The 11,559-nt window shown below is 43.7% G+C and overlaps 1 protein-coding gene and 1 pseudogene across 1 annotated transcript; both read left to right on the top strand.

Annotated features, from left to right (window-relative positions):
- Positions 1-1,209: 1,209 nt before the first annotated feature.
- Positions 1,210-2,829, top strand: LOC147456866 (uncharacterized; annotated as a pseudogene).
- A 3,070-nt stretch (positions 2,830-5,899) lies between these two features.
- On the top strand, positions 5,900-10,416 carry LOC147456865 (uncharacterized). The gene is made up of 3 exons (XM_086511979.1): positions 5,900-6,346; positions 6,857-6,967; positions 7,038-10,416. Exons 1-3 carry the CDS (start codon positions 6,263-6,265, stop codon positions 9,174-9,176), a joined length of 2,334 nt encoding a protein of 777 aa, XP_086368105.1. The 5' UTR covers positions 5,900-6,262; the 3' UTR covers positions 9,177-10,416.
- The last annotated feature ends 1,143 nt before the right edge of the window (positions 10,417-11,559 follow it).

Raw genomic sequence — 11,559 nt, 5'->3', positions numbered from 1 at the left:
AGAAAGTCCATCAAGCAAGAATTAGAAGAGATGCCCCCTTATACTATCCTGAAGAGGACAATGAAGGAAGCAACCACCTACCTAAAGAGAGAGCTTTTGGAAGCACACAGTGCAACCATATATGAGGGAATATTCAGAACCCCAGACAACCAACTAGTGGATGTCCCCCTAACCCCAAGAGAAGTCTACGGGCTCACCAGCTAGCACCAAGATGACTTGGAAAAAGTGGATCTGCATAGATATTTTGAAATGGAGCCATGTGGAGCAGATTTACAGAGAGCTTATGAGCTTCTGCACGCATTTCAAGCAGATGGCATTGCCCATATCACCAATATGGCCAATGAAAAAGTCCAAGTACACATAAGCCAAGAAGTTATTGCAGCTGCACTGAACCTGTCAAACACGGGGATGCCAATGAGGGCTCGACATGAAAGAGATCCAAATACATTTGTAAAGCGGGATTCAGCCGCTACATTTGATAGCATTATCTGCCAGAGGGCTCGGCTCCCCACCCGGATTTATTAGCACTTCTTCCATATTACAGATAAAAGACCGCCCCGCTTCACCACCCCCAACCATGCAGTGGCTACTACATTCTCATGGGCTTGCCGACAACATGCTCCTGTGGATATATATCATCCACAATACATTCATTATAATCTCCTTCACCTCCGAAGAAAGGGCCCTATCAAATATTTAGCTGCCCCCGAAGTTCTGACAAGAATTGCATATGAGGCCATTGGGGCCACAGCTCAGCTACCACCTGCTCCCTCCCAACAAGATTGGTTACAAGATATTGATTCCTCTAACGACGAGCCACCCAAGCCGAAGGCTAAGCCAGTGAGGGCAGGATTAAGAAGGAGGTTAGTGACAGTGCAAGAAGAGGAGGAGGAAGAAGAGGAAACACACCATGAAGCCTCGCAATCAGAAAGTGATTCAGAAGAGGAAGAACAAGTGGGAACCTCTTCTAAACCACAACCAACACAAGCATCAGAGCCGGAGACTGAGGGAGAGGAAGAGGAACACACCCCATTGATGACAAGGAAAAGGAAAATACCTCCCACAGCTCCAGTGCAAGAGGATCCACTACAAAAGAAGGCTCGCCTTGAACGCCTAAAAGAAGCATACAAGAAGCAACGAGTAGTAGCCGGTGACCTTGAGGAGCAGTGGAATCCACGAGAACCACGCGTCAAAAAGCCCTCATTCACCATGGCCGAAGAGGACCTCCTTCTCAAAGCATATCTAAAGGAAGAGGAGGAAAGACTTGCCAAAGAGAGGATGGAAAGAATGGAGGGCTCGGCAGCATATGAACCACTTGTAACAGAACAACAGCCTCCATCTCATCCTCCACAACCTGAAGAGCCACACATCTCAGAAGCACAACTTGCACAAGCAACACAAACAGAGCCTGAGATAGCTAAAGACGAAGCTCAGAAGCAAAATCAAGATTCAACTCAATTGAGTGGAGAAATTGCGGCAAGAAAGGTATCTGTCTCTGTAACAAGAACTCACATACTAAGTCAACAATATGCAGGACTTGGAGAAGAGGAAGAGCCCGAGGTCCAAAGTGCTCCAATTATTGTCAACCTCGAAGATGATGAAGCGGCTCCACCTCCAAAGGAAGAAACTGTCAAGCTTGCTATGCCAGAGAAGCAAAAAAAAAGCTGAAAGTCTAGCTCACACACCAATAGCTAAATCATCAAAGGCACGAGAAGACACAGCTGCAGTACCACTTATATTCCACACTCCTCCAGCAGTGGTCCCACCGCCGATGCAGACCTTCGGTAAAGGCTTGGACTTCTTTACTTCTCAGATTACAATGATGACCAAAGGAATGAAGCATCAGGCCAGGCAGCTTGAGCAAGAAACAACTACAAAGAGCTTGCAGCTTGAAAAGGCATTCCAAGAAGTAGCTCAACTGAAAGAACAGCTAACCAGCACTAATGATGAGCTAAGAAAACTACATACTCAGTTTACAGCAGAAAAGGAGCTGCATCAGAAAGCAAGACACGAGTATAGTGGACTCAAATTTATGTATGATCTGGGCACGGATCACATCACTTCCTTAAAGGCCCAAGTCCAGCTTCAAAGTGAACTCATCGACAAGCTCAAAAGCTATGCAGTAGCCGAGGCCACCTCCTCCTCAGCTCAAATAGCTATGCAAGAAAAAGATCGAAAGATAGAAGAGCTCAAGAAGAAGTTGAGGATGGAAGCCTTCCAGAGAGAAGAGCTGGTAGCTCAATCTATGCTACAAAAAGACCAACTCCTTCTAGAAAATGCAAATTTAAAGCAATAGTTGGCACTCTTAAAAGCTTCAAGTTCATGGCCAAATATAGCGCCTACATCTACCAGGCCTGAAGCCAGGCCACTAGAGACAGAAGGGACTGTACAGCAAGAGATGCCTCCAGAGGAACCAATATCTGCACCTTCTATACAGAGCCAGAGCCTACTATAGCTGAAGCAGCAGACAAAGAGCTCACATTGAATGAATTGGCAGAGCTGCAGTTAAGAGAGCGCATGGAGACCCTCCATGAGAGGTATCATTGGAAGAGCCTAAGCTGGGAGCAGCGTATACTACACTCTGCAAATGTCGCTCACCTGACTCCCCAACAGATAAATGAAGCTTGGTATGTGCGCATGCTTCCCTTTCCACTGATGAAGTTTGAATCTCTTGATTTCAAGCAGAGTATATTAGATGAGCTTAAAAGGACGACAGAGGAGCAGCAGGTGCTAGAGAAAAGTCTTGAACCTACATGGCGACAGAGATGGCTTAAGAAGCATCCAGAATTTCTTATCCATCAAGTCCACGCACCTAGATACATTAAATAAGATCCTACAGTCTGCCCCTGTCCGCAAGTATACACATGGCAAGAGTTTGAGCACCTTCAGAAGGAGCATCCCACTTGGATGAACTATCCACTACTTGCAGCTCCTAAGCCAGGTGATTACCTTACAGAAGAATATATGATCAAATCATTGACTGAAGCTGAGGAAATGTACAGAGGTCTCCCATACCTATCTACAGGCATGCTAAGGAAAATATGTCGGATGCTACTAACCTGTATACAGGTATACCACCGAGACGGAGTTAACCGACACTCCCTGGTTGGGTTTTTTGGAGGGTACAAGAGGCCTATACTATGATCTATCCGGCCAACCAGATGAAGTCATTTTGCATGGATTTTTTGCTCGTCTAATGTTTTTGCCCAGCTACTACCTCCAAACATTCGAAGAGGCTTTCTACACCGGCTTCTTCTCCTATAATTCAAAGATCTTCAACATCGAAGTCGCAGACCTTAGAGCAAGATATGTAAGTTATACAACGATCGAGTTGAAGCATGGGATCTAGAATATCCCACTATCAGCCTTTGAAAAGGAGAAGAAGGCCCAGTTCAAAGCGGCCCTTAAGCTTATGGCAGGGCGCAGATTAGAAAGATGTCCACTCAATTGGACAGATGAAACACCAAGCGCTTAACACACTCCACAACAACCCCATGTCGAGGACAACTTGGTTTAGGAGGGGGGGAGTGTTGCAGGTCAGCAATGGTGGATAGCGGCCACCACTACATCAAGTCAAATCCCTGCCTTTTTGTATTAATTTTCTGCTCTGAAGCCGAGCTTGTAATATTTTTGCTATTCAAATGTAAAGGGTTTATCTTCTGGGGCCATGGGCTTCCAAGTTGTTCTGATTCCCAACTCAAGCACACAATTGATTATTGAGCCATGTATCTATGGGAAACCCTCCTCCCACAAGACCTAAGTATAAAGGTCAAAATGAAGGGTTTTGTAGGATGGATTTTGATGAGTTAAAAAAAACTCTCTGTGCGGGCAGCTTATCTATCTTTGTGTGTGCATCTTCGTTGATTGCTATCTTGTGCTGCACCAGTCGCATTGCAAAACCGAGACCACAGGCGCGTTCAGCTCATCGAGCTCTTCGATTCAACGCCAACCATTTGCCACGAGACGCTACTTCACGAGCATCGACCTACGGACTTACAAGTGAGTTTTAGGGAGTTTAGGGTAGATTTCAGCGAAACCAACCATAGAGTAGGGTAGCTCTCCCTTAGACGCAGCTGTAGAGACCATCTGGGACCGTTTCCGACAACTTTCATTTTGTTGTGAGACAGTAAGCGTGTTTTCTGCCAGGGTGCAGAATTCAGGTTTGAGGGTCTAGGTAGCTTGGGGACATGTAGGAAATTGCCTACGGTGAGTTTCGTGTCAAACCGAGGTCATTAGCCCAAGGTTTAGCTTAGTTTCGTGACGTAGGAGGTTCTTGGCAGATTTGGGTATTCCCGCACACACAGGACTTAGAGATCTTAAATGACCATTCCATAGGTATTCGACAAGAGGTTGACACCCTCTTGGTGCTCCTCCATGCCCTAATCGGGTCAGCGACGTCCCTAGTTGACATTTTTATGTGTTGAGTAGGTTCTCGCTTGCTACGAGCGACACTCGAAAAACACCTATTTCTTCTTGGCTTCTTTGGCCTTCAACTTAGGACATTGCTTGATCAAGTGATCATTAGCCATGCAATAATATATCTTCTTCTTGCCTTTTTTGCTAGAATTCCCATACGAGTTGCTGCTAGCAAAAGCACTAGCCATAGGCAACATGCTACTCATAGTAGAACCTCAAGAAGTGGTTGCATTATTGTTATCATTTTCTCTTTGAGTACCAACAAAAGCGTGTTCAACTGCACACTATTTAGCCGCATTCTTTCTTGAAAGTGACTCTTGTAACAACAATGTCCACAATGCAACATCCTCAACAGAGATTGTTTCCACATAAGGCGAACATACATCAATGCCTTGCATAACATTCAAGATGCCCTTTGACACAAGAACATGCCTCATCATGTAAATCCACAATGGGTAGTTTTCTTTATCCAAATTGTAACAAATAGCTAGAGAATATCTGTGCTATTGTCAGCCATGGCTGATTGCACTTGATGTGAAAACTACCCTGAAAGAGGAAAATTGAAGTAGGGCTAACATGTGCTATATAGCACAACCCTAAGAGGACAGTAAGGGACCTATTATATGCAGAAAGTTGCACTAACAAAAATTCTGCACTAAAGGAATAAATTGCATGTGTAGTACTACTTATAGTGGAAACAGAGACCGAAATGAGCCCAAATGAAAAATCTGAGCACACTAAACTTTATGAGCTTGCTTCAAACTTGTTGACGCTTGCCAAACCTCGTAGAAATCTGAGAATGTGAGCGCAAGGGTGTTGGTGACATCACTAAGAGGATGTGACATACTTTGATACCAATTGTTGGAATTAGGGTTGCGAAGATGCACGCACAGCTTGGAGACAAAGAAGTAGCTCAAGGCACACAACAAAGAGGGAAAGTGCCCCGGTGTTTCTAAGTGCTCACACACATCACTACCACATACATGGTAACACTAGTGAAGACAATAATGTGAAACCATCTCTCAAGTTAACAAGGCTAGATTTAATCAATAATTCAAAAACAAGAGAACATACATCTCTACAATCCCACCGACAAGGATGTTGAATTGTGAAAATCTAGCCTTTGATGCATCGCTATCCTTGATCAAGGAACAAAGTGAAATATGGTATCACACAAAACTTGGAGCATACTTGGGAATTCCTTGCTTCTAAAGGAGTCCAAGTGCTAGGGCTACTATTGGTTGTATAAATGCAACATATCCAATTTTCACTACATGATGACCTACAAACAAACTCCAACTACATAAGTTAGAATGAACCTAACACCACAGGGATTGCCGAGAACCAAGATGAATGCGAGCTAGGATCAAATGAACTCTGCAACATGCTAAGAGATCTGTTTTGGAGGCAGCTTTTACCTATCATGCTTGTGGACCACATTATAAAAGCTAAAGCAAAACACCCACTCTACCCCTTGGTACTTCAGGGGTATTTGAAGTGGGAGCTCAACCATTGCTAAGTTTTTTATTTTCCCTAAGCACCTCCAAGCAGGCGTTACGAAAAAATCTTGAATGTACAACCTTTGCAGCTAATTCTGTGTGTGTATTCTGTTGTCGTGGATTGGGAATCGGGGTTTCCTGCAGTTGGGTCCTTGCAAAAGCTTTCTTGTTACCAAATCCCGATCTCTCCCAAGCAAGCATGTATGCGCAGCACTTGTTTTTACCCTAGGTGTTTCGTGTATTCGCAACACAGAGGCCAATTCAAAGGAATGTTGCTTTCTTTGCGAAACACCCCTAGGGTTTGATGCGGTGCCAAGAAGGGGAGAGGACCCATCAGAAGGAGCAGCATGTCAGCCGCCATGAATGAAGAGGTGCAGAAGAAGAACACGGATTGCGTTTATTTCTTGGCTTCTCCTCTTACTTGCAAAAAGGTAACTTTCTCTTCCTCCCCATCCTCCTTCATGATGTTCTGTTGCTACAATCTTGCGGATCCCCCTGCCAGAAGGCGATTATTACAACTATGATTTTACATGGCAGATGAGCTATCAGCTCCTCTGTGTGTGCACCTGCAATTTTGATTTGCCAAAGTGTGCTTTCTATGGTTGAAGTGAGTGGGAACAAGAAGAGAAAGTGTTCTTGTTTTGGTGCTTTTGTGAGCTCTTCCAGAAAGAAATGGATGCAGTTGGTTGAAAAGTGCTCGAAATTCTTATTGTGCATCAGCTAAATAGGATCTCAATGTGATACCTTCTGTGTGCACACTATCACTTACTGAGCAAGTGAGCAAGTTGACATGCAAGGAGTTCTTGTTTTGAGCAATCACTGTCCTTTTGTGTTGTCCATACATTGACTGCTAGCGTTCTGATTTTCACTTCCAGTACCCTTATTATTAGTTCTGATGTTTTTGCATTCAACTAATGTGGTTTTTCCTACATTTTTGGCAGGGCAATGATTGCGAATTCAGACACAGTGAGAGTGCTCGAAACAATCCAAGGGATTGCTGGTATTGGCTTTCAGGATCGTGTCTCAATGCAAATTGTGCATTTCGACATCCGGTATGTTGTTGACGTTGTTCCATTCATTGGATTCATGGCATGTTGTTTATGTGTTGCCTGTGTAACACAGCCCTTGGAAGCTATACCAGAAGGGGAACTAGCAGCAGGGGGAAAACCAAGAGTGCCTTGTTACTATTTTATGCAAGGGTATTGTGCAAAAGGTGACAAATGCATCTTTATGCATGGCCTGCCTACAGCTTCTGAGGTTTCACAGAAAGTGTCAAAGCCCAATGTTACCAAATCAGAAGTACCTGACAACCAGACTTCTGCCAACAAAGGGAATGGCTCAGCTACTTCCAAAGCTTCTTTCGAGTTTTACGACGCCCCTTCTGAGGCACCCCTGCAGAAGTCCAATCAGGTCATCAAAGATGTAGATTTGCATGTAACACAGAGATTGCCAGAAGGCTCTGACAGCTCTGCACCAGCTAGATCTCGACTACCTCAAAGTAACATTAGTGATAGATCAAAGCAAGTCTCTGTGACAAATGGCAGGCTGAATCAAGTACATTCTTCAGATGACAAGTTTCTGCATCAAGAAGCCCAAACGGAGGAAGAACCGATATGTGATTTCCAGCCTGGTGATGATGGGCTTGGCCAGGATCCTTCTGGAGATGATCAGATGCATGAAGGCACCGAGTCAGAAGAAATGTGGGAGGAGTCTTCTTTTGATGTTCTTGTAGATGATGGGGGCACTGATCAGTTGATATATGCTGATGACTTAGATTATCTGAACCAGTATGATGCTTTAGTAGATCAATTGACAAGGGGTGCAGATGGCTTTGTTGATTTTGATTACGATCATGCAGGTGCTTATGGTCAGTACTATGATGCTGCAGAGTACGAACTGGCTACCTATGATGCATATGAACAACAGTTAGTTTATGAGCAGTTGGGTTCTTTTGATCCTGAAGATGGCATGCAGCCTGTTGTTGCTTTTAAAAACAGACAAGGAAAGGACATGCTTCCTCGTGTTAGGCGCGATGTGTCTTTTGATGGGGAAGGCAGACCCCAGCGTGTTAATGTTGGCAGCAATGACCTTCGTAATCACATTGTGAAGCGAAGGAGAGCAGAGAAGAACCAGAAATATGGAGATGATCATAATCGAAGGCGCCATCAAGGCAATGGCTCTCAGCATAACAGGAGGCATCAAGACGGACACTTCAAGCAACAGGAAGGGCCAGCAAGGCGACATTTGTCACCCAAATCAGGATCCAGATTAAACCGGCCATATCCTGGGCGAGGGGAGCCCCCTGGGATTAGGCAATTCCATGGGCGGTTTGTGGAACCATCTGGGACTAAACGTCCATTCAGAGATTTGGCTTCAGATCATGAAGAGATTGGTGCTGAGCGAGGTTCTGGCAAGAAGTTTAGGGGAATGAATGATACATTCAGGGCGAAACTGAGGAAAGAGCGGGGCCGGCCTGCTGTCACTGGAGTAGATGAAGCCCTTGGGAGCAGAGCACATCAACAGAGCAAGAAAATGGAGTCCAGAAAGGAAGATGCATCTTTTGCAAGACCAAAGAGTCTTGCTGAAATTAAAGCAGAAAAGCTGAAAGCTACGCAAGCAGGATGTTCAGCTGGACAGCATGACCACTGTGGTGAGCGCAATGGGGTTGTAGAGGAATTGCCTGAAAATCTTGCATCACAAATGAGGAGTAAGATACCTCATCGTTCTTATAAAGAGCCGCCTTTTAAGGAGCTCGGCAAACCAGCAAAACCTGCAATGCACACAGAGTCTGATTTTGAAGGCCCCAAGCCTTTAAGTGTGATTTTGAGACAAAAACGCAGAGGGGAGAGCGAGGGCGAGGCGAGGGACCAGAGACATGAGAAAGCTCTCGGGACTGGAGTGGGATCGAAACCCGCTCCTTTCATTGCTAGTTCAAGAGATGCATCTGTCCCTGCTCATTATTCCTCTGCAGATTCTTTGGGTGTGTGTGATCATAATGATGGTTATGCCACCCATTCGGTTGATCATGGGTCGAGAGGGTATGGAGAGAGGAAGTCTCTGATGCATGGTGCTCAGGACCTGGCCACTTTTTCTACAAATCTCAGAGGACATCAGGAGGCGGATATGAACAGGAGTAGGCTGGATAGAGAGTTAGATCCAGTGTTTGACACAGAAGATGGGGTAGATGTGGGGGAAGATGTTGATTTTGAAGATGAAGATGAGGATGATTTCGCAAAGAAGCTCGGAGGCTTTCTTTCGTAGGCGTTAGTCAAGCACGTGACCTTTTTTTAATCAAGACGCACGTGTGTTTTAGGCATACTACATTGACCCTGTGTATGGAAACTGTGTACACAGCTGATACATATGTCCTAATGGTCACTGAATGCCTCAAGGTTCTGGGTTTGGTTTGATCTATGGCGGAACATTGCATTTTGGATCCTTCTACTATTTTGTATAACAGTTGGTAGGTCTCATGGACTATTTTTACAAGCAGAACCGGTGAAGTGTCAGCCGAAAGTGATCTATTTTACCACATAGTTCCATTTGTATACGAGATTTTTCCTTTTTTTGGGGGGAGGTGGGGGCCAATGTGCAAGCACGTACAACAGGAGTTTGTTCGGTGCAGCCCAAGGGGCTTTTCTGAAGAGCACAGAGTCTGCAAATGGACAGAAATGCAAATATTCTTCCACAGGAGTATGTATATAAAGAAGGGGCATATATTTGGAGTTCGAAGACTTTGAGCATGGATTACAGTTGAAGTTTACAGCTGGTCGACCAAACAGTAGTATACTGGAGACCAAGGGATGTTATGGTCACATGGTCTCGGCAGCCTCTCGATGGTATTTGCAAAGTTTTCTACTTCTCTCAAACAAGCTCTTTTGCTCATGTAAAGTGGACTAAGTATGCAAGCAAAATGAGTGTATCTGTTGTTGTGAATGGTGACAAAGCTAGAGATTTGCAAAGCAGATCACAGCCTCCCTAGTTTGTGGTCTTTCAATGAAGATGTGAGATGTTTCTTGCTTAGATGGTTTGTGTGGTCTTGTTGACTTTCTGGTGTCATCTATATGTGGCCTTCTGGTAAAGTTTGGTGCCCTTTCACATAGTTTTGTTTGTCTATCCCACCTAAGACCCGCCAAGGATTGTGTTCCTTTGTAACTTTACAAGGAGTCATAGGTGGGTTTACTGGAGTGAATGGCTTTTGATTTGTAAAGAGGTCTTGGATTGCTTGTTTCCCTTCTATGTTGCTTACGTCGAAGGATGTGGTGCATGCCAGTGGTGCAGAATGGAAAAAATTATATATTCCACCATTTATGCATTTATCTTGTCATAAATATGGTCTTCAGTACAAGCAGATATGTCTGTTGGTCTTGGAATTGGCCAAGGTTCCCTGATCTTTTTGACAGGCTCGCGCTGTAATATCTGCAGAACTTTTTTCACTTTATGGATGGAAATGTACTATCAGCATCTATAGGAATCAAATCCTTGAAGTGGCATTATTGGAGACTGTTCTCTCAAATATCATTCGAATGCTATTTTTGGGCAGTTGTGAAATTGGTCTGTTTGACAGAAAGTACTCGTGATGAGTATCCATCATGCCGCTAAGTTTTATTAAGTGGAAATGTGATTGTTTCAACCTTCTAGGGTGTACTTCTGCAACACATTGAACATTTTGCTTTCCTTCTAAGTCTACAATTTGAGAGCGTACATTTATTATTGTTGTTCGAACCTCTTTAAGCAGCACGACACTTAAGAGGAATGATTTTGCCACGACTTAGCTATCCAGTTCATTAGGCATAATGCTTTGACTATGCTATTCATGGCATGTAATTCTCTTCACCTTAACGAAAACAAGAACCCTTCGTTTCGTTCTGAAAATTGGTGCTGCTTATAGTTCTTGAATGACTTTTATGTAAGATCTTTGTTCATGTAAGATCTTTGTGTCACAGGCGCACACAACAAGAAGGGATACCTCAATAAAAGACAGCAGTAAATGTAAAAGTCACTTGAGGCCAAAGGTATAAAGCACACCACTCTCTCTGGCTTTAATCAATGAGAATGATGTAAGGCGGAAATTTCCTTAGCAGTGGATGGCTTTTTTGTAACTACTCTTCATAACAAAGCACTTTCTCAACAGTTTAAGCTGCCTTGCTAGCAATGGCTATGGCAACATGTGAGAGAGATCAATCTGTAAGGTTTCCAACTTTCTAGTTGTAGGAAAATGAACTCAAAAGTCTTATGAGAAAGCATTGAGCGTACAAACAGGTAAAACACTATCTCGAACACAATTAAAATTTGTGTTTTAAAAATCTTAAGCACAACAAACCTATAGCTAGAAACTCTCAGAATTGAATTCGGGTAAAAATTAACATTGCTATCCTTTCTGAAAGATTCACTGCCACTTAAAATTGCAAAAATAATTGAATGGTTTTTAGTAATCCATTAAAGCTAAAGACTTTGCCTTAACCTCTTAAATAACTAGTTTTGCTCGGTGGGTCTTGCTATATAAGATCTATAGAATATAACATGATATATGCAAATTGATTTTAGCAGCTAGCATTGAAGGGAACAAGAGCAAGACTAATTTGGGAAGGGCGGCATTGCGTGAAAAGGATATACACTTGAAAAACACTATAATGTTTATGGG

This window comes from Adiantum capillus-veneris, chromosome 5 (assembly GCF_014529385.1).
Source record: "Adiantum capillus-veneris isolate H3 chromosome 5, ASM1452938v2, whole genome shotgun sequence".
Classification (NCBI taxonomy): Eukaryota; Viridiplantae; Streptophyta; class Polypodiopsida; order Polypodiales; family Pteridaceae; genus Adiantum; species Adiantum capillus-veneris.
This window is presented reverse-complemented; position numbering and strand designations above follow the sequence as displayed.